The 24801-nt window shown below is 36.1% G+C and overlaps 3 protein-coding genes across 3 annotated transcripts in view; 2 read left to right on the top strand and 1 right to left on the bottom strand.

Annotated features, from left to right (window-relative positions):
• Positions 1-3128, bottom strand: part of LOC140059248 (cAMP-dependent protein kinase type II regulatory subunit-like) — a 31806-nt gene extending 28678 nt beyond the window's left edge. The window contains exon 1 of the mRNA XM_072105115.1: positions 2221-3128. Coding sequence (XP_071961216.1) covers positions 2221-2269 — 49 coding nt within the window. The 5' untranslated portion in view covers positions 2270-3128. The remainder of the gene's footprint in view (positions 1-2220) is intronic.
• An 11595-nt stretch (positions 3129-14723) lies between these two features.
• LOC140058976 (uncharacterized) lies at positions 14724-17086 on the top strand. Its single transcript, XM_072104769.1, has one exon. It carries the CDS (start codon positions 14741-14743, stop codon positions 16010-16012), a length of 1272 nt encoding a protein of 423 aa, XP_071960870.1. The 5' UTR covers positions 14724-14740; the 3' UTR covers positions 16013-17086.
• A 4283-nt stretch (positions 17087-21369) lies between these two features.
• On the top strand, positions 21370-24499 carry LOC140058656 (uncharacterized). The gene has a single exon (XM_072104347.1). The coding sequence runs from the start codon at positions 21521-21523 to the stop codon at positions 22826-22828; it is 1308 nt and encodes a 435-aa protein (XP_071960448.1). The 5' UTR covers positions 21370-21520; the 3' UTR covers positions 22829-24499.
• The last annotated feature ends 302 nt before the right edge of the window (positions 24500-24801 follow it).

Here is a 24801-nt window from a genome sequence, read left to right as displayed (position 1 = left end):
GTCGCTATCGTCATTACCGCGTCGCTTTCGCCATTACCGTGTCGCCATCGCCATTACCGCGTCGCTATCGTCATTACCGCGCGTCGCTATCGTAATTACCGCGTCACTATCGTCATTACCGCGTTAATCGTCATTACCGCGCCACTATCGTTATTACCACGTTGCTATCGTTATCACCGTGTCTCTATCGTCATTACCGCGTGGCTATCGTCATTACCGCGTCGCTATAGTCAAACCTCAACCGCGTCTATATCGTCATTCAACCGCGTCTCTAACGTCATCATGGTTATAAATCTGAGTTTTTGTTTAATTAATAAAAGTTAATTGGCATCTGCAGTAGTTCATAAAGACTTTTGCCTTTTGGCTCTCCTCAAATTGTCTGTTTAATCGAACTCATTCGTCAGCTTTCATTCCGATTTGGTTGTTAATCACAAAAGGATCTTATAAATGTGACGTACCGATATGTAAAACTCAATACAGGTACTTGATTTTATGCTACAGTATTTTGTTTAATAGAACCAACAAGTCATCCAACAACCTTGTCCCACTAGGACACAACGCGCGACGTAAGCGCAACGCAAGCGAGTTGACAAATGACAAGCGAAAGTTGAAATAAGCCATCGCTTGTGATTGGTCAAATTTGGCGTTGCTGCGTTCTCTAGCGGGAACCAAGCATTTTCTTTTTTTCAAATATACATGTAGGCCTATACATCGGTATTTAATATGACGTCACAATAGCAATACAATAAATTATATTTCATGGCGCAATAAAACTGTGCATATCTCATTTATACAGTGAACCTATTCACTCCACGCGTGCGTCATCAACCATACGATACCGTCAAACGCTGTCGCGTGCGTTTTAACGAATAGAAAAATTACAAACAGATTTTCTGTTGAGAAAGCAGAAACAATAGACCTTCTTAAAGATAAATTTACTCAAAAAAGCACATCGAGAGAAAAATGAGAAAACGAATTTCTGATTAATCGAATTATTCAGCAACATCTCGTTTAATTGTTAGGAGGTCATTCAATCATTATTTCAACCTTAATTGTAAAAATCGAAGGAGGAGATAAATGCTGATGACGAGTTAAATTGACTGATTAGGTCGTGTCTGATTACGCATCATGTTGAGTACGACGCGCGCGTGATTCATCAAAGACCGCCGTCGTACAAGGTCTCATCATTGTTAAACAGTATTTGAAGAATATAATGTTCTTAGTTTAATAAATAAGTCTATAAACACCATTTATATAATTAACAAAGAAAGTAGGACTGATTTTTGTTTGTTCTGTATATAATGTCAACAATTATTACTGTAGTTACTGCAGTAACTTTGGTTTATTCTTTAACCTGTTTATCCAAATATTTAATTGAATTCACCATACTTAAACCATACTGAAATCATACTTTATATACATTATACGCCTACAATGTAGTTACTGCAGGAACTACAGTAGAATCATTTTGAAATGATCTCGTACAGAATGGAAAACACAACCTTCATTTTTAAAATTGTGGTCATAATATTTCTTCAACGGTGCTTTCCATTTTTTTATAAACCGTATAGTACCGTAACAAAGCTGCGTAAAATCTTGATGACGTCAATTGTGATTAGCATTCACCATGGCAACGACTACCTTACTACAAAATGTCCACAAACTAATGTCTTAACACACACATACAACAATCGATCGATATTATTACCAGATTCTCTGAAAATCGTCTTCACACAAAAATATAACGTGATCAGAAAGTGAGCACGTTACATGTTAAATCAGTTACGGGACGTGTGAGTTCAAACGGTGCCTGACATCTCGAATGCATCCTTGGCTTGGACGCAAACACGCACCGGCACGTCACGTGCGTAAAGGGCACGAGATTATCCGTCTGGTCCTATTCATTGCGCCCTGCGTGCACGCCATTGTGTGACGTCATGTGGGATTCAATAATACAGTACCGGTACTTGAATGAACCTCAAACAGGTTAATCGATGAAACTATTAACGCGCGCCCTCAATTTGTTAAAAACTGAATTGGTGTGATGACCTCTGGGAATTTCAAGTGTCCATCAACAAATCTGTAACTGATGACGTCATATTTAATTGAAAACCTCGAAAGAGGCAATAAATTGAACAGGAACATATTTTGTAGAATGTTCGTATAATATATTCTGTAACCATGGATATATGATATCTTAATAAAAATAATAAAACTTACCGTATATTTCTTCAATGGGTAGAGGCATAAGCGTGTCAGCGGCCGCCATTCTCGTCTTACAAATCCCGCGCGTTTGATAGAATCTTTTATTGTTTGATTTCTATGACGTCATATGACCATGACATATATAAAACAAAATGTATTGTGACAGAAATTCCTTAGTTAAGAGAAAAAGATGAGGAGTCCAAACAAGTTAATTAACAGCAAAAAAAGTTAGATGAACAGTATTACTGAGTAAGCAGACTATATAACTCTTCTCGCAGTCCATAAAACAAATCTTATAAATTCCACGTACAAAATTCCAAAGAAGAAATTAATTCCACACGACAAGAATACGGACGCTCTTATAGAGTTGTAAATTTGGTCTAACTTCAACTTGCAACAGTCTATACGTGACGACTTATGTCATTTCTTCGGCGGACTTATTACTAATTAGCGCAGACGATCGACAATAAATCGTGTACTGCTGCTGTGTTGTTCTACACCGGCGGGTGAAATGAGTCAGATGTCAGCGCGCAACACCGTATGTACGTCTTCTCTCTAAACTATCAACAGTACAACAGCGGTAGGCTAATGATGGATCGACGACCACTATACGGCTCTAGCTGCAAAATGTGTTTATATTCTGCAAGATGTTTATTTTGCTGTAATAAAAGTGCAACCACGTTGTATTCGGAGACAAGTTTTTTTTTAAAGTAATGCACTGTGTTCGCACGTGTTGATCTGATCTGATGATCTTGCCAAATTCAGAATGATTTGTGAAGAAAACAAAGACTGGTTTAGATTGAAAGGCTAGTCACGCAAGCACAAGGTCCAGTATTAACTAGCTATAGTTAGTCACCTTCCTGCCCTTATTCAAATCAACGTGTTCAAAGGACGTTGACTCGTCCCAGGCACTCTCTTATAATGGCTTAAGCTCTGTCAAAACTAAAGTTTTCAACTAGCTTTCCGGTTGGTGCAACTCGTACAACCGCCACCTGTCATGACGTATTTTTTAAACCGAATTTAAGCAACAACCCCTCTCTTTCTGTCTCTATGAGCAGCCCTTTAAAACACCAAATCGTATATTCAGTTTTTGCTAGTCACCACTAGAATCCGACCTCAATTATCGCGACAATCAATTATCAAAAACCAATCACACAACTCAAAATTATCAACGCGAATATTTACTTTCATTGCCTTCAAACCAGATTAGAAAACGCTGCACCCTCCACTCGTTTTGGAATACATATAGTCTGTGGTGGTTTCAACAAAGAAAGAATTCGTCACCAATAGTTGCACAGCGTCAGCTAACCCTTTGGGCGTTCCATCGGGGCATGATCAGAAACAGCAGAAAAGTATTTTACATTGCGTCCGACGACGGCGCACGACTACGCGGTCAGAGGAGGACCAGATATCAAAATGATCTATTCACTACATACAGCAAACTATGCGAATCAGCGAGTGTGACAATCAAAATAATAAATGTTGTTGAGTTTGTGATTATTCACTGCACATGCGCAGTGAATAATGGAATATGCGCTGGGAAAGATGCGTTATTATCACATTGGGTTTAACTGTAATTCACTTACTGTATGTTATATACAATCGAATACGAAAGCATCTGAAAAGAAATTAAAAGAGCCTAATTAATAATAGAATTGCTAAACGACATAAAATTAATATTGATTAACCGTCTGAATATGCTAACACATTAATTAGTAATTTCTATAGAAGATGACGTCATCAGACCACCATCATAGAAGATACGCAAATGTTTTCATTTAAAATAGCCTTATAACTATTTCTAATCATTTAATTGTGTTTTATGTCATCAGAGTCAGTTTAGTTCAATCGCATCAATTCCAAACTGATTACATTTTCATAGTTTTTATTTACTAATAATACCTGTAGTAATAATCTATCTCAACATACGTTTCACATTTTCTTCAACGAAAATTAGCTCTTCAGGTCGAATCCAATTCCTAAACAATCTTAATACTTTATTAGATGAGATCGATGCATTGTTTTTAAGTCCCGAGGAAAAATTGACACAACTAAAAAGGGGCGCACACTTTGGCATAGCAACAACGCCGCGCACGAGCGAGCGTTTTTCATTGTGTGATGATGCCTTACCTTGAGGTAGTTTGTATGTATGGTATATGCCATCAATGTTCTATTTGAATATCCCGGGTGTCATCCCTGTATCACCCCACGGTTTAATCAACGCTCAATTTGAACATTCAAGTATTGATATATTTTGCACTTTTAATGCAGAATTAGTCAGTGCATCCAAGGCATTCGTAACCTTATTTTGAAGACGTCAATCATCATACAATATTAAGAAGAGCCTTTGTTATAATGTGCGGATGTGTTACTAAGAATACGACATACGACATACATCACCGTCATCATCTTGATGATGGCTACAATTTCCTATTCTGATCCCATCATCCAACCATCGAATACGCGGTGATGATACAGACCTCTGAGAGCTAGCTAATGCGCACTAGTTATGCGCCTGTTGCGTCGAAAAGACCTTCTACGCACGCTCAGCATGGATGCGCAAAGGAATTATACGGTATGGTATTAATCAATTTCCGCGTCGAGATATTGGTATTTATTAGAAAGGCATAATCGTGAAGGCGAGTTCGTATCCCGAATTGATACGTTCTTATGCTTTGACTATAAAAGGGCAACATGACGTCATCATGAGGGCACTCGTCGGTTGGCCGGCCGGCAGAACGCACTGACCAAGAGGACCTTGACACACGTTTCGGAAATGGCCTGTCTTTGTAAATCACTATTCCAGTGTGTTGTTAATTATAAAGGGCAGACTCCACTGACAAAGGTTTCCCCAATGGATTGATTTTAAATGGTATTTCCTAATAGTCATTAAGCTCGACAAGTTTTGATTTATATCTGCATCGAAACAGTGGTGCAAGAATGGGTCAGAGGGCCGACGAACCTGGATGGTTAAAGTTTGAATCCCCTAGAACGCAACGCGAGTAATTTGACCAATCACACGATGGGTTATTCGAATTCTCGCTTGGCATTGGTCAAGCGTGGTTCCCACTAGAACGTAACGCAAGGACGTAAACGCAACGCAAGCGTTTTAACCAATAGCAAGCGAAGTTATAGACAGTTAGCAATCACAAGCGAATAAGCCATCGCTTGTGATTGGTCAATTCACTTGCGTTGCGTTACGTCCTTGCGTTGCGTCGCTAGTGGCAACCACGCTTTAACTTGCTCTTGCGTTGCTCTTGCGTCCTTGCGTAAAAGACAAACTTAAAAATTGTAATAACGTGCACATTGCTAAGAGAAACGCACGTGACGCACGTGCGCGTTCTAAATATGTCATGGTGATGGTCATAGCGAATGACGAATTATTATTCACACTTGGTATTAACTAATGGGATGAATATTATCATCTCAGAATAATTGTATATATTTCTTACTAATGACCATAATAAAGGCGCGTACTGTATCTAATTAACCGACAACGACGACGCTAATGGAACTTAGTCGACCACGTGAAAACTTAATTAACATTTACAGTAACTTAAATTCCATTATACATACAAAAGTGGAAAATGAATTATAAAAAACACACACGTATATCAGATTTTGTGAATTACGCACAGTTTTACTTAATATCTCACAAGATAATTTTATGGACTGTACAATATATTGACTTGAGCTGCATATCAATAATAGGAATGCATTTTACGACAAGTTTCTGAATTCCAAATGACCCGATAGTTTGCATCATCAGATCTGAAGGTAAATAATGTTATGATTTGTGAACCCAACCACACATACAAAAAAAGTAGAAACTGTCTTTTAGGACACCGCTATTCTAGATACACCCATAAGGCCAATTTTCACAAACGAGGGGTAACGGTAATACGAATATAGACTTTATGTTATTCCTTATGACCATTTACACACAACGCGGTGTGGACGGGCGGTTTTACGTGGGACAAGCTACGCGGGTTTCCGCTTACCGTAACCGCTCGTCTGTGTAACGTTACTAGGACGCAACGCAAGGACGTAAACGTAACGCAAGCGTGTAGACCAATGGGAAGCGAGAGTTCGAACAATCCATCGCTTATGATTGGTCAACTCATTTACGTTGCGTTATGTATTTGCGTTTCGTCTCTAGTGGGAATTACCAAGCATTAACGACAAGGAGCAATTTTTTTTATCACTAAACTATAGGTACAGCAGCCAATCTGTTGGGTCCGCCGGAAGTTCCCACTAGCGACGCAACACAAGGACGTAACGCAACGCAACTGAATTGGCCAATCACAAGCGATGGCTTATTCGCTTGTGATTGCTAACTGTCTATAACTTCGCTTGTCATTGGTTACGTTACGTCCTTGCTTTACGTTCTAGTGGGAACCAAGCTGTTAGGTTCCCATTAGAACGCAACGCAACGTAACGCAGCGACGTATCGACGCAAAGTGATGTATTGCGTAATCGCAAGTGGGAACCGACTACGCACCATTGCTGTAAAAATCGCAGGTTTGATTTCACGCAGGTGGGGGCAAACACAATGATTGGAAGGGCATTTTCTTACGTTGCGTAGATTGCGTTAACGTTGCGTAGATTGCGTTACGTTGCGTCGCAAGTGAGAACCAAGCTTATAGGAGTCATACGTTTTCTACCGTCACCTCGTATACGTCACGATAGTCTTATCTAATTTAGGCAGTATCTAGAGTCTGATAACAGATTGTAAACTAAACCGTCTAACGTTTATATCGAATTTGTTATCCAATATTATTATGTTTATGAAATGCGATAAGAGAAAAAAGAAATGTTAAAAAAAATCAATCAAATTTAATATACCAAATGGTAGATGAAATTTAAAATGTAATAATGTAATTACTACTACAAGACGATAAAACATTAACACATGGCCTAACAAAGATGATGCATGACAGAACACAACTGACAAAATACATTATATAAATGTATGGCAACACGTAAATGACAAAATACATTATAATAATGTATGGCAACACAAACCTGACAAAATAAATTATAACAACGTAGGCCTATGGCAACACGAAATGACAATAATAGAAAGAGTTGGAGTTATCGCGCGCGCGTTCTTTGTTGGTATTACAAATACAACATTATCATTAATATCCACTTCGACTGAAGTTACCGAGATTTCAGGATGGTAAATCACAAACGGTTCGATTCTTCGCTAATGTTTTCGATATGTTCTGACGTTTTAAATTCGATTATTGCCCAGACAGTTTGGCTGTCTTAGAAGATATGAAGATCCAACGAGTGTAAATTGGATTATGTCTAAACCATAATATTTTATGTATATTCTTTTTTTATATTGGGAGAATAAGTAGAACCGTAAAGTGGCGTGGCGTAACACATACAACAAGTGCAGGAAGGCACATTTATATTATAAAGGACTTTCGATTTGCGACCACCTAAAGCTTGGTTCCCACGAGCGACGACGCAACGCAATGGATTATTCGAACAGTGGCTTGTCATTGGTCAACTCGCTTGCGTTGCGTCGCTAATAGGAACCACGCAAACAAAGTATGTAAAAGTACCGATTTCTACATCCATCCCAAAATTACCACCACCTTGGCTAGCCTAATAATATTATCACGCGCAAAGGAATAATACGCAAGAAACGTCAGTTGGAATCTGATTGATTAATTGCCGAGATCATCAGTAATATTTTACAACCATCATCAATGATTAGGAATAAACAACATCAATTTTGTTCCCTGACGTGACGTGACGTGGCTGTTTGTGACGTTCATCGAAAACATTAAATGTAAACGTCGTAATCAGGCTTTTAAATGAATATTTCGTTATTTTAGAATTTACACTAAAACCACAAGAAATACATACGGCGAGCTTTCCTTGTTAACCTCGTGTAAGTTATAGTGTCAGTTGTTGTGAAATATTTTTCTGTATGCCGTCGAATTACTTCTTTCACATTTTACGTGGATACATTTAAAAGTCGTAAGCAATTTATTACAAAATGCATATCATCATGAAATAGTATAAATTGGTTCTCGTTATATATAAGCGATTTGTGTATATAGGCCTTACGTGAATATTTTTTACCATATTCTGAAAAGTTATATTTAAATTTACACTTACTAGATAGAACACGACGCGCGCGTGCAAAAGCCGTATACAATTGTCATCAATATTTGAACACGCGTGTTTACATACAGCGTCTTATTTCATTTTGTTTAGCATGGGAACGGTAGATGAAGGAGGCGGATAGATGAATCTGCGAATATAAAAACAAATCTGAAATACTATAACATTAAATTCGTTGCCATACGAGAACTATACAAATTGCAATATTTGAAAACATCCACAGAGAGTCGTCAACTAATAAAACGCGCACAAAATAACGAGATAACCATGGCAACCAGGTAACTAGTTTGAAAGCAATGATCCCAAAAGAACGCGATGTAATTTCAGAAATATGGTTATGTTAAGCATAGGTAATTGCTATATACACAGTGTACGTAACAACAAATATCTCTCATAAACAGACTTTGAAATTAGCTAATGTTACACGACGACCATCTTGTAAAAGAAAACCAAATGTGATCATTTTTAATCTAGGCAACAAAATTCTGCTGTCTAGAAAATTAACGTGCATATTCAGTACCGGTAGCATCTTCTATCTTGTTCATGGCTTGTTTGTAGCCGGTAGGTTTTTCTCATATTATTTTATCGTATAGTATATTTTATTTTCAGAAATCAATAATATTGTGAACGACCGCACATACTATGTCAAATTTAATTTGAATCCATTTTGCTTTTCACAGTAACCGAGTGTATTACGTAACAGCATACATGTAAGGTCAAAAGTTAAAGCGACAGAAAGCGTTACATGGTTTTACGTGATTTTTTTAAGTGTATTGAGAAGAATACGTTAAAAAGTCACGAAAATTGCCCGTAAACAAATTTACGGATGCAATTAAGAAGACGTGTAGGCCTCGTACGTTAAGTAACGAATATACCACCCGCGTTCAATGCACTTTTAACCTTCTATTTAAATTAGCCTGCGGAGTTGATTAGTTCATTTTATTATATATTTTGTATGAAACGCTAAATGGACAAGCTAATGAAAAATCCAAGCGTACGTATATGGAGTTGAATCTAAGATATATTTATTTCCGAATAAATGACAGCTTGGCGCGCCATACGTACGTAAGAACAGAAGGTGCGCAGAGTAGGCCTACTGCAAAACATTTATTATACTCGTTTCCTATAAAATGACGCAAGGACGTAACGTAACGTCTCTTGTGATTGGCCAACTCACTTGCGTTGCGCGTACGTCCTAGTAAGAATCAATCCTTATGGCGCAAACTCAAACAATTTTGTCCTTTTTTGCGTTCCATACTATTCGATTGACAAGTTGAAGAATGGGGTTAAAGTATTCTCTAGGGTGATATACACTTCTATAACGCGTTTAATCTTTCATTCATGTTTAAATTTATTGAGATTGAATGTGTGTAAAAGAACACGTCATACGCACGGCTCCTGTTAATTCAAAGTTAATTATTTCGTAAATCATAGTGACATATGTATGACGATATTGATGGTTATTGCCTAGCAAATCTTGTATACCTAGAAAATATTTCGGCAATTTGTCGTCACCCAATTAACGCGCGCGCACGGGTTCAAATGACGATAGCTTTTTGTGTTTTTTGTTTGGTTGAATTAAATACTATAGGGCCTATTGGTTGGTATAGTTCATATTTTATAAATTATTCAGAAGGCTCTCGAGTGTTGCACGAATACTACACACTTTCGCGAGGCATGTTTACTGAGTAGGCCTACAACTGTAATCTGTCTATTCTCGTTAAGTGTGCTACAAATTTACTACAGCTACGCTATTATATCTTAATTGAATCAAAGGAGCTTAAGTCCTTAGCATAATTGCAATTGTTATACGCATCTCCATAATTGCTGAACTGGCGCCACACAATAGAAATTAGCATTTCATATATTTCAACACATATATCTATGAGCGTTGTGAGACCTTCTGTAGGCCAAACTAAACCATCAGTATGTTCGCGATGAAGTAAGAACATCGCAAGCAAGTTGACCAATCACAAGCGACAGTTCAAATATTAATTCATCGCTCGACAAATTACTTGCGCGTACGTCCTTTTGTGCGTCTTAAGCGTGGTTCCCACTAGAGACGCAACTCAAGGATGTACGCGCAACGCAAACGAGTTGACCAGTGACAAGCCATTGTTTGAATAATCCATCGCGTGTGATTGGTCAACGTTACGTCCTTGCGTTGCGCCCTAGTGTGAACCGCGCTTTATACAACGTCGATTGGGTCATGGGCATGTTAATCAACTAGAACCAATGATTAACATATCAAAATGATATCTGTATGTCGACTGTGATCCAACAAGGATGCAGTGCACGCTACATACTCAATTATGTACCGGCCAAAAACGTGAGCAAAATATTCGAAATACAATTTATCAATCTATTCATTATTATGCAGAATTAAATATTTATATACATTATAATATATATAAATATTATATATATATAAACAAATCAGGCAAAGAACAATATATTATATATTTATATATATAATGTTCACTCTTTAATACAACAATAAACCGCTACCACTGTTTTCTCATCCATCCATCATCAAATTACAATTCATCCTCAGCACCCCACCGCCACCAGCATCTCCTCCTCTGCGTCATCATCTTATATCAAAGCTTTATTAGGCCTACTACCATCCTAAACCTATCCATTTACTAGTCTTCATTGATTTCTACACTTGAACAAACAATCTTGACCCTTGAAATAATCGTTTACTACATAAAATTACTAAATGTATACACTAAAGCCAAACATCTATATTTAATAGCATAACGTACAATGTAATTACGAAAGTAACATTACCCCAATACTAGTGTGTGGACACGTCCCAACAATGGCGCCCCCAAGGCCGGCGGCGCGATCCCTTTCCAACGACGACGTATACGTACACTATACACACAACGAACTCACCTACGTATCGGCAACATCAATCGAGTGAGTACACTTCATCTACGGCACATCACCTGCTCGTACAACTATAGACCTTCTTTCACACACGTCTAAACTCAACAGAGCTATGACGTCATCAGTCAGTGATTTCCGTAACCTAGCAACACGACCTGAGAATGGAATTTCTTCGTTTCATAGTGAATATTAATTGATCTAATTGTAGTTGTCGGAATGGAGGATTGAATAATGTCTACATTAATATAGTAATAATATCTACATAATTCAAAAGCTATTATGGACAATTTAAAATGAATTATATAAATATATATATATATAATCCAAAGGCAAATTACTAAAAAAATCAGTGGCTGGATCTCAATGGAGATACAAAAAAAAGCGAAAAGCTAAATCAAAACGATAAAGTAGACAGCCAGAAAAGTTAACAGAGCTTTCAGGCCACACTAACCCTTCATCAGTGCAAGTGAAGGAATTTGGAAAACGTCCTAGAATAAGAACTGGCAAGTTCTATGCTTTAGATATGATTACATTTTCCTGGAAAAATCAACTGGTCGTCGTCGATGCGACTTCAAAATGTAGGCATAATAAAATGAACATTTAATGACTGAAATACCACATGTAGTATTAGGCTTACTATATAAAAATTAAAATATCGCTTACAAAAAAACATTTGATTTTCGAAAAGTTCAGTGATCCTAAACTTTTGAGACAGACTTAAGTTCTCTTAAGACAACTCACTTTTTGTTAAAAATGGCAGATATATGAAATTCTAAACACAAATTTTATGCCAAATATAAAATGTGATAAATGGCGATTAATAGCAGATATCGCAATTCAATACATTATTGTGTATGTATATTCGTTCTTGTCCGCAAGAGAAACTAACGCAATAATTGTAGAGGGCGCTAGACTTATTTTGTGCGATACCACAAGATAGTTGTTTTTCTTAACTAAATAACATTTTAAATGAATAACTTTTTAATGAATAACTGTCAATGTTATGTTTTCTGCTAATAGCTTTCTGACATATTTTCTATTTATTTTATTTCTCTTGTAGATGTTGCTGTTATTTCAATCTCTCGACAAACACAACACCCATGGCGCCCTCAAGGCAGTCACATAAAAAACGCTTACAATCAAAAATTAAAGAAGCCGATTTTTTGATTTGCGTTATAATACTTTTGTACGTAAATCATTACTACGAAGTAAAGTGGTTTTTAATTTTTTAATCTATAAAATTGTTGAAAATCGGTAAATTCCAGAGATCGAGGAGGCGTTAAGGCGGAGGGGGAATTTGAACAAAGACAAAATAAAAATGCTCAAACTTATAAGTTACGGTATGTCACAGTTTTCTTTTAAAATGCATCTTAGACGTGAACTTTTAAACAAAAGTTTTTATTGAAATACGCAAACCTTATGGCGAACCACTATGTTGCGTAAGTGCGCGTGCACGCAAGTAGACCGGCGGTTCGCCCTGATGATGATACACAAGAATTTCCCCTTCTTATAACTACTTTGATGTACGCTGCTTCATATAATAATAATTTAGGTTTGTTTTGAACTATATTGATTTGCTTTCAAGCGATTTTCATTAAAATTTACAAAACAACATGCTCGTGGTTCTAGTTTCGAAATATTCCAGTATAAATGTTGATAAATGGAGCCTAATATTTCATGTATTCTGGGTTATTTGTCATGACTTTCTACGAAATATTTGTTTTTTTAGTATAAATTAATAACTATTCCTAGAAGCTTTAATCAATTGTCAAATCATTAAAGCGGAAAATGTCAACCTCGCCCTGGACCTGTTTATTATGATCTGAACACGAAGAGAACGCGCATCTTGAAATGCGTGAGTTCATATTATGATATGCGTGCGTGTAATTATTTTAAATGCTGATACCAATTTTTGTACGCGCGTGACGTGTACAGGCTTAAATTATGTTGTTTTTTTAGGCCGTGTTCGCCGGCATGCTGCAGCTGGTCATGTTGTATTGTATTTAAATGGTTGATTTCTTCTTCGTCTTCTTTCCAACCTGTCGCACGTTGATGGAATTGTCTTGTATTACTCAACATACGAAGAAAAAGACGGTAAATTGTTCAAAAAGTACACGTAATATAAGCATTTAATTAATTGTACAAGTTGAACGGTGATTGGTTAACCCCGAATAAATGAGAAGTAAGACGGCAATTCGTCTTTCCATTTTCCACTTTATGAAAATTCTTAGGCATTAGCAATATTGCCGTATAAATTCTACCTACTCTCAACGGATTTGATTCTTGGAAGATAGAGCAACAGCCGGAATTAAAAGCGTCTATACGATGCTTTTCGAAGAAAAACACATTTTACTACTAAAGCAAAGTGAATTTTAAATTTACAATTCAAATTGGCTGCTGCCTATCACTACAAATTCTGACCACAATCTATCTATAGGCCTACTGTACATTATTCCTTAAAATAGAGAAATGCACTTTTATTAACAGTGACGTAATAACATGTCTACACACTAATTGTACGCACTTTACCAGTAAAGTACGCACACATAATTGTACGCACTTTAACAGTAGTACGCACACATAATTGTACGCACTTTAACACTAAAGTACGCACACATAATTGTACGCGCTTTAACAGTAAAGTATGCACACCTAACTGTACGCACTTTTAACAGTAAAGTACGCACACATAATTGTACGCACTTTAACAGTACCGATAATAGTACGCACACTAAATGTACGCACTTACACAGTAAAGTACAAGTAGTACCGCAGTAATTGGATGCACTACCAGTAAAGTGCACCGAGTAGTACATTTGACTTAAACCGCTACAACCCAAAAAAAGGAAGAGGTGTCACTATCAAAGGGACCATCTACAGAACGTTAACTGTACTTTTCAGATCTTAATTTTATGAAGATGTGTTGTGATTTTCATCCAAATTGATAGCATCCTGTATTAGTTATATTATACTGCTATAATATTCATTTGCGACGAATTAAGCATCGTCAACATCCTCAAGTACTACATAAGCACAAAGTATCTTTGTTATCTTTATTTATCTCAATATCTATTATTCATTTTGATGATGGTTATTACACCTAACGAAAGTAATTGTATCTTGTCACGCGAGGTTGTAATAGTGGAATAATACCTTAGTGCCAATGTCCGCTACAAGTTATAAATTGCACAAAACTAGAAATTATGATTTTTATAAATTGCGTTTAATGTTTGTTACGGCGAGGTACGTATACCTCCGCCGCCGCAGGTAGTACGGATTTCCTGAGTGCTTTTTAAAACTAAAGCAGGCGTGGTTTAAATATTACATTACAGTCACTGTGTTTTTTCACATAAATCATAGTCAAATCTCGCGGGTCCGTAAGGCTTAGACCTCCAATCAACGACATCTTACAAGCGATGCTTTTGTAATAATAAGCTACACGCTAAACTGTAGCAGGCTATATACGTTCCGACGTTCAGCCTAAGTGCTACTACTAATGATCACTATCAGCAGACAACATATATTTTGGCGCGAAATACTCATCATTATGTCTGTTGTGCATTACTCCATCATGTTGGTTTTGCTTTGTGTAGCTCCATGTTTTATTGGAGGATCAACAGTAGCAACATTTCGGGAATATCCACATTCTGTAAACGTAAGCTCTGAGACACAACTTTCTGGGAAAAAGTCACAAAATATTCTTATTCAGATGAGAAAACTCGACAAATTGCCCGTCGATGACCGGGAAACAGAAAATAAATTGGAAGAATTGTTCGCTGGTAGTCTGATAAATGAGCACATGGAGCATACCAACAGCTCTGGAGGATTTTGCAGGATATCCAGAAGGCGGAAACGTAGTAAAACAGACACACATACAAACAGACCAAAGAGCGGACGTAGACACCACCGCAAATTGCGGTCCAGGCAAGGTTCTTCTCAGGACCAAAAAGTAAAACACGTTAATTTGAACATAACCACACTGAGGAAAAGTCCGTACAAAAACGCTGTACGTGTTGGGGCATCTATTTTCAAATCGCCGGGATGCATGGGCTATTTACTGGACAATCAACATGTTCTTACTGCTGCTCACTGTATTCACGATGGCAAAAACTTTTCAGTACATTTACGGAATAACAATATGCGAGTTACAACTGTTAATAACATGCCTAGTAAGATTCGTTTTATCATCTACAACATCACGACTGCGCGCGTACCTACGGGATGGCTTCGCTCGTCGTCCTCAGGCTGGAAAAATTACGATTATGCGATTCTGACATTATCGACGAAAAATCGTCCTGTGTTATCTACGGACAACGTGAAATTTGGGATGGGGACATTTAAGGACGGCATCGCTACACATGTCTCGTACACTTGCTATCCATTCCGAAGTGGACGCAGATTTTTACCGAAAAAGACTACTTGTAAGGTTCCAAAAAACGGCTTCTTGGAAGCCGGCAACCGATTGATAACCAAATGCAACTCGGAACTGGGCAGCTCCGGCTCAGCTGTATTCATGAACACCATTAGGTCTGGTAACATCATCGCAGGAATTGTTTCGTATAGACATTCAAAGTACGAGGTTATCAACATTTTAACGTCAAACAAAGTTAAGAATATTTGTTCAATGATTGCGGGTGATTTGCCGCACCGAAATATACCGACTAAGTTGCCTGAAACGTGCCGCAAAAACGGCTACAAGAAGCACCAGTTGCTGCAGTCCAACTACGTGTCATTTTCAACTAAGTCAGAAAGTCCTAAGAAATCATGAACGACGATGAAAAATAGTGAACAGAAATTGAAAACTTAACATGGATTTGATCGAACATCGGGTGTAAAAGATTTATGGAAACGGTAACATCATCAAGACATTCAAAGTTGACATCAAATTGCACCTCGGTTTCTGCCTCATCATCTCGACTTGATAGAAGCCATATCAAAATTCTTCTAACAATGTTTAAATATATATCAAATATTCTCTGAAATGAATATATAAAACATGGTTGTTATAGTGAATATTACGAATGCGCGTGTAAACGATGATGAAAATGATTTTGCGCGCGGCGCGTTTAATTCGTCTCTTTGTGATGCTTGACGACGAAATGCGTATTATTTGTAAATAGTAAACGAATTTAATCTGTATATAATATGCCTAATCTATTTGTTTTTCTATTATTATGATTGATTTATTAATTATTATAATTATTTAATTGTATTCTATTTAATAAGTTGATAAATATAGATAGTTTTATATATTTATTTTTTTATATAAGAAATGTAGATTAAGTTTAAGTTTAAAACCAATATGAAATAACATAATAAAAATGGCTTATGAATTAAGATATGATGTTAAACCGAATAAGCAGGCGTTGTGTAACAACTGTTCGTTGTGTTACGGACACTTAACATTGGTGGCCGCTAAAAGGAGCAATAGCTCGTCTAGAGAGCTCGTCCAGGGACAATGTAATACGCATTAACGGAAAGGCCACGGTTTAATGTCACGTGACCTTCTTCCGCTTTTAACGATTAAGTGTCAACCACCAGTTAATACAGCACTTTAGAAATATGAAATAATTTCATACATGTGAAATAAATCAACACCTTTTCATTGTTATCTGTTTAAAGCTCTGTCTACACTATCAAACTTTATGTGACAAAAATATGTGATGTGCTCATAATGACATGATTATGCCATATCACTAACATATTTGGGTAGCCTACATCATCACACTTTTTTTGTCAAACTAGTTTGATAGTGTAGACAGAGCTTAACGTATGAATTATATACTGTATATATAATGATTAAATCATTAAGAGATAATTATTATCATGTGTGTGAATCCGTAAGCCGTACAGTTATTTTATAATAAAAATATTAAATGTATCCCAGATTAGGGACATTATATTAGTATTAGGTTTTCTTACGAGTTTAGCATAGCCAACATACTTATTTCACATTAAGTACTATGACTTATTTACAAATATGATTCGATGACTGGGGGACGACATTTTGAGACCAGAGCGGCGAGACGGATTACCATCCCAGATTGCTGGTGCTCCGCGGACAGCTAGTAGGCCTACATGGATGAATAGTGCTTAACCCTACGAGCTGCGCATCATCGTTACACCAATGGCATCAATGATCAATAATCAATAATCGTCAACATAGTTATCCGTGTAATCGCCATCATCTTCAATAACTATTCATTTATCTTTTCAATATCGATATAGAAAAATGCGCGTACCTAAAAGGGGCGTGGCCATGATTATCAATAATTGTTCGCGTTCGTTACCTTAAAAATATCCATGGAATTTATAAAATAATAATACAAAAAACTAACATTCATTTATTATCAAATGTTGTACATGACAGATGTACATAATCCAAAGACGAAGTTTCCTTATCTACCTATGTATGCTGCAGCAGTATCAGCAGCAGAAGGCTTTCTTTGTTCTCATCATGTCAAAGAGATTATAACACCACTGGGAATTGGACGACGTGGACGTACATGCCGCATTATTTCATAGCTGTGAATATTATTGAAAATATTATCATCACGACTACTTCATAAAAGTGTGTGACGTCGTCAAACTGATGCGCGCAAGCGTGGTACGAGTGCGTGGTGCGTACAATAATGCGTGGTGGTGTTACTGAAAAAAAAAAGATTTTAAAATAATCACAATAAAGCGAATAAAACTACAGAAAATAGAATAATAATAACGATTACATGATGTCATCAGGTTATCAATAACCATAAATTAATTTTGATTAAATAATGTTGATAATGATACACAATAGGATGTCATTGATTATGATTTGATAATGATGAAAATGATAGTGACGATATTGATGATAGGCCTATCCTTTCACAATACTCAAATCATTTGAAAGGCTAAAGGCCCATTTACACTAGGACGATAACGATGGACGATGAATATTATAAACATGCATTTTGTTTACATAAAACAAAATAAATTAGAAAGGTTTTCGTTCTAGAACTATAGGATAATCATTTATGCTGTCTTTGATAAAAATAATATTTTTAAAATTCCAATCAAATGACGTCATGATAAATAAAAACAATAAAATCGTTGTATTGTCACGATATTATTGCTCTTACTAATCATGACGTCATTTGATTGGACGTGTGAAAATATCATTTTCATCAAAGGAAGCATAGAAGGTTATTCTATAGTTCTAGAATGAAAAGTTTTTATATTTCTTTTGTTTTATGTATGAAAAATGCACATTTGTCTATTTATCGTCGATCGTTATCGTCCTAGTGTAAATGGGCCTTTATCCTTAATTTCCACAATACCAGCAATTATTTAAATATTTTTTACAATATAGTTTATTTATTTTTGGAATAATAATAATACAAAAATATTAACAATAATAATAATATATAAAAATATTTCATTTAACAATATTAATAATAATAATAAGAATATTTCATTAATAATAAATATACTGGTAAGAATGTTAGAGAGAAATATGAAATGATACCGTACTTATAATTTATGAAACCACTCTACTGGACAAAGACAGTAATCGAATGAAAATGTTATGTTAATGGTTGATAATATGTAATGATCACATGATGCTCAAACGATGTTCCTATTGGCTAATTCAGCAATTTTACAGACTTTTTGAATAGTAATTGGCGCAAACGTGGCCTCGCATAGAAACGAGTGTTTAATGCGGCCTGTCATCACATGCTAGTGTTATAACGCTAGCTATCTTGTGCAATCCTAGGTCAGCCTAAGTGTGCAGTTTAATCATCGGGAGTTACCGTGCATTAGGAGTATAGCCTAAATTCATGTAAAAGCCTGCAAAGGTTAAAGGTTCAAGATTCACGGTGTATTACGAGGATAGGACGATGTCAACGGCTATACATACACATAGGCCTACATGTAACGTTCTTACGATATCACTTATACAAACGTAACATATAATGACATGATACGTTAAAACTGAAAATATAAAATGTAGTGGTGCGATGTGACTAGGAGAGCTACGTAAATACCGACGTAAATACGTGACGTAGAATATTAACGTAGGTAAAATATCAACACTGATCATGATACAATCGTATCCCCGCTTCATTTTCTATTTGTTTACTTATTTAGTGAACTTCATAAGTTTATTTATAATAAGCCGAAGTAGGCCTATATATTATGTATGTATAATATCAATCACTTGAACTGATAAAAGGCTAGTGTTGCCCGAAAGCTCTGCTATTTTTTCTGGCTGTGTTACTTTATCGTTTTGATTTAGCTTTTTGCTTATTTTATGTTGTATCTCTATTGAGATCAAGCCACTGATACCCACAGCAATTGTAATTTTTTCCAGTATTTTGCCGTTGGATTTATATAAAATAACAATATATAATTCTTGTTTGAATGTAAAATAAAAACCATGTATATGCATTGCTCGTACGTGTACATTACATCGGTTTCACCCACCACGATATCGGTTAACAGTAAGTTCAAATTAGGATACGATAAAAATAATAACATCTAAGTAGACTACTTAAAGATCAGGTTTTAAGATTATTATTAAAAGCATACGTCATCTATTCTCCTTATTTAAGTTACGTCGTCGTTCATTGATATTTTAAAATCCGCCCACCACAAGACGGGTATTGATTTTAATGACCCATCGTTTAGCAATCATTCTAGTAATCCGTAAAACGATACGATTTATTTGTTAACGTTTTTACTGTACATAGCCTGCAAAAATAAACATCATTTTCTTACGCAAAAGTATAATCACCCTCACTATAGTCAAAGAGTAACGTCACTTTTAAGTAATTGATTTGATTACTATAAATAATGTTATTGAATTTACAATTAACGAACTTGACATGAAAAGACCTGCTATCCATATCAGAAAATTCAGCCTCAGGATTTAGCAAATAAATTCAAATGGTGATAGCGCCCTCCATCAATTTCAACTTTTGTCTCGGATGGATGTTAAGTAATATACTATGTAGCCTATAGACACGGGATCAAAAGAGAGATGATACCAAAGATGAGATAACGCGCGCGTTCAAATGCCGATGATCACAGATAATCATAATATAAAGAGATTTGAAGAAATACAAAAGTTAACGCGCGCGTACAATTACTGATAAAAATAAAAGCATTATATCAAGAAAGTGTTAACAAATCACAAAAGTTAACGCGCGCGTGCATTAAATAATGTCAAAAGGGATTTTAAGCTACATATAACTTGTTTTATTTAGTGTAAACTTGCCTCTGCTATGCTAATTGCCCATATTTTCAATACACTCAACATGATGATGGTGTTTTTTTTAGACACACGATTTCACGGTGCTAAAGGAAAAATGAAAACAGATTTGTTTTTAAAAGAGTAAATTATTACGGTATTACCTTGTATAAAGTACAAAACGACGTGTATAGAATGGAAGGTATTTCATAAGAAGCATATCCTAAGGGAGCAGGGATAAATAGCGTGCGTGTAAGCTTAAAGTTTAAGTACCGCTCAAGCGTTTGGTAAGAAAACATACCCCAAGGTATAAGGGGTAGTATAATGCTTTTGGAGCTTGTCAATGCTTCTCTTTGTAAATAGCCAAACGTTTACTTATTATTGATACATAAGATTACAATTCTAGTCAAACACTCCATAAATTCGAGTTTGTAGATTTAAGCATCCCCACGCACACGATCCGTTCAAACGAATTCCCACAGCGATGTTATTAGACTGTGTACTGTTACCTAACGCACATAAATCCACAGTAGCAACTAAAACACGTTAAAGGCTACAGCTACAGCAGCACACAGTTAATGGTTCGAAGCTGAAGCAGGAATGGATGAGGAACACACGTCAAACTGATGCGCGAAGAAGACACTCATTTCGATTTATCCGGTTGAGTGGCGGGAAAAGGAGGCGTGGTTTCAAATCGTCACGCGCACTCAACCAGTTTGAATTATTGTCGCTTAATAACCAACCGTACAAATCATCCTCTCAACCGAGCAGTTTTTTTTTCTTTCTATAAAACAAGAATCGTAGCCAGTGACATGGTTACTAACTTCCGGTAATAACAATTCGACTATAAAACAGAACACACTCACTGAGATGTTTCAGAACCGAGTGAACTGAACACCGTCGACGAACCGTTACCGTAACCACAAAGACGACGAGTTCAGTGCCTAAACACAGTACCTCAATTATACCAGTTATTAAAGCGAAACATTTTAACTGAGATAAGAACATTTCTGATTTTGACGTTTGGAAATCATAGCAGACAACAGAATGCATTCCAATACTCTGCACATTCTGGCTGTGTTACTACATGTACTAGTACACGTTCCGTACTTTTGTCAGGGAGTTCCTGCTTTAAGAGACATTGCTGCTGCTGCTGCAGCCGATTCTGCAGCTGCTTCTTCAACCAAAGTTACAAAAGATACAATTTTGGAAATGGACTCGAATGCATTTCTTTCAAAAGTTGAAGAAACGCACGATTTATTGCACAAATATGACGCCATTGAGGATTTATTACGCAAGATTGAAAGTAATAACGATGAAGAATTTATGAATCAGGACCTTGACTGGCTACAAGATATCATTACAGAATATTCATCGGAAGAAGAAGATAGCACAAATGTGCGTACAAAACGTAATAGTGTAGATCTAGTTGATTTGGAAGGAATTGACGCAAATGTGTTACCATCTCCAGATGAGAAAAGAGGTGGTCGAAGGAGGCAGGGTAAAGGTGGAAGGAGAAACGGAAGGAGAAAGCATATTATACCAACTAAATCGGTTGGACACAGAAGAAACAATTTTGAGACACCTTTAAACAGGTCAATGATGTTAAGATTTCCTTACAAAAATGTTGTGCGAGTGACATCGAGTCAGAGATCCGGTTGTACGGGGATCCTGCTTGATAACATGCACGTGTTAACTGCAGCTCACTGCGTTCACAATCAGTCGCACTTTCTACCTAACTGCAATGCAATGAGAGTCTTACTCCCGTACGTTCACGGATTCAAAATAATGCAGATCTCAACAATCCGCGTTCCATACTTATGGTTACGTCACAGCTCACCATCAGAAAGGAAACGTCACAAAAGTTATGATTACGCAATAATAAAGTTAGAAAAAGTGACGAGACAGCGGCAGTTTCTTCCGTTTGGTCTTGAGAACCACAAAAGAGCATCTATAGCGGATACGCTATCCTACTCATGGTATCCTCTTAGTAGTGGCCGATTTAATCAAAAAGAAAAAACTTGCCGAGTAGAACTAACCGATTTTAAAAGAAATGGCGACGAACTTAATGTTGACTGTAATTCTGAAGTAGGCAGTTCAGGATCTGCAGTCATACTAAATACAAGGAGGTATGGAACGCGAATTATTGGAGTAGTTTCTAATAAAATTATTAACACTGGTATGGATGAGATTAGTGTGATAACAGCAGCGAAACTCATCAACATTTGTTCTATGATCGCTGTTGACTATAGAACATCAGACTATGATAAACTACCTGATAGCTGTCCTAAGGATTCTAGTTTTAGTTACGATAGCTCAAACTATGTATCTTATCAAAAACCACGAGCAACGTGAAGGAAACTAAGTAAACAATTTAGTTATAGAAGTGTAATGATGAAAATAGCGCTTAACAAATACCAAAGAACATAGGAGAAAGGACGAGTTTGTTTAACCAAAGTGAACATGCGCTAAATAGACTGCTGGGAATTACGATAGAGAACGATCTGGAAGTAAACAAGGTGCGTTTGGAAATACAATAAAAACAATCGTGAAAACAACTTGAGGCTTAGAATATTTAAAAGAAAGACAAACACGTGAGGTCATGGATTAGAGGAAAAGATTAAATGCATACAAGTGATCATGGTTTTCAACTTTACAGATGGTTTCTAACTTTTATCTAAAATAAGACATTTTTTAAAAATGTATTTAAACTATTTTCATTCAACTCTATAAAAATCGGACACCCATAACACGTTTACCGAAAAAGTGTACTTACAGTGTAAGAGTGAATGTTGGGCCATGTGATTGTCTCATACTGGGTGTGTAGGTTTTTAAGAGTTAACTTATCTTATGATTGACCATAAAGCCTTATTGTAACCGTGCTTAAACATCTTTGATTTTAATATTACATCGCACGTATGTTCTACAACATTTCGATATCAAACATTACTGTTAAATTCATTGAAAAGTTTGTGGCATTTAGCCACAAGTGACTAGCTGTCATAGGTTGATATATGTGAATTTAATGGGGTTGAAAAGTTAAAGTGTGTGAATTATTTAACGTTGAATTAACGTGGATGTGGAATATTGTTACTGAGCAACTCATTAAGGGCATATTTAAGAAGCAAAAGTCTTGGAAAAGTATTATCTTAAAATACGCACATTTTAAAACGTTACGTAAAATTACGTAAGTGTACGTACACTACAACACAACTATACTTAGTGTACGTACATTTTAGCGTAATTACGCGTAGTGTACGTATGGTTACCTTATTATTTTTTTGTCCTAGGCACGCAACACGTAATTTATTCCTGTTTTCTGCAAAAATAAATAAGTTTGGTTCATAAGGAAGAAAGCAAGTTCAATGGTTTGGCGTCGACCCAAACTTGATTTTGTCGGGGAGTAAAAAAAGAAATTTACTAAAACAAATGTTGCTTTCTACTTTTCGTTTAGGCCAGAATATTTATGATAAAGAAATGTAAATGTGTAAGGCAATACAAGAATACGGGCATACAATGAATACAGTAAATAGTTGGGGAATAGTATAGTAACAAACACATTGAAATTCAATGGAAAACTTGAGTTAAATCAATGGTGGTTTAATATTGACATTTTTACATAATGTACGATTGTCATGTTCAACTATAGGTTGCTTTTAAAGGTATAAATACTTTGATCTACCTCTTTTCATCAGAATACGGATTGGAGTTAATCGAGAGGTCACACTACATACTTCCCCTAAAAACGTACTCTACCTTGAACAACGTACAATAAAGACAATACGCCCATGGTATGTAGAAAGCATTGTGGTAATGAATGAAAATGCTATTGTCGTCAAATTCTCAATATGTCGCCACCGCCGCGTTAGTTTTGACTTACTTTAAAGATAGTATATTCTTATAAGTTTCTGCAGTATTTTGAGTTAAAAGTATTAAGAGAAAAATTATCATTATTATAATGTAAATATATATATTTGTGAAAAAAGTGAAATAGAATTATTTATGGCTGATTGATCGACTGAGACAATAAAGGTGTTTCTATTTAAATGTAAACTTGTTTTTATGACTTTTATTTTCCCTATTTTTATTATTTCTCTTTTTATATCGGAAGTATACATGCATGACGAAGTATTATGAATAAAATAGCGAAATGCATAAACAAATGGAAAAACGACGACGACAATACTTTATTATAGTTCAAACGACAACAATCAGTTAAAATACAGTGTGATTTAACACAAGGGGGAATTTGAAAAATGTACCGTTCTTATTGTGGAATAGGGGATGGTGTACACAAATGAGATTTCCCTGTTATTAGGCCTATACTT

The sequence above is a fragment of the Antedon mediterranea genome, chromosome 9 (assembly GCF_964355755.1).
Source record: "Antedon mediterranea chromosome 9, ecAntMedi1.1, whole genome shotgun sequence".
NCBI lineage: Eukaryota > Metazoa > Echinodermata > Crinoidea > Comatulida > Antedonidae > Antedon > Antedon mediterranea.
Note: the sequence above shows the minus strand (reverse complement) of the source record. Positions and strands in the feature narration are given on the sequence as shown.

Excerpts from the sequence above, each read along its gene's own strand:
- LOC140058656 (XM_072104347.1), top strand. The coding sequence starts at position 21,521 with ATGCATTCCAATACTCTGCACATTCTGGCTGTGTTACTACATGTACTA.
- LOC140058976 (XM_072104769.1), top strand. The coding sequence starts at position 14,741 with ATGATCACTATCAGCAGACAACATATATTTTGGCGCGAAATACTCATC.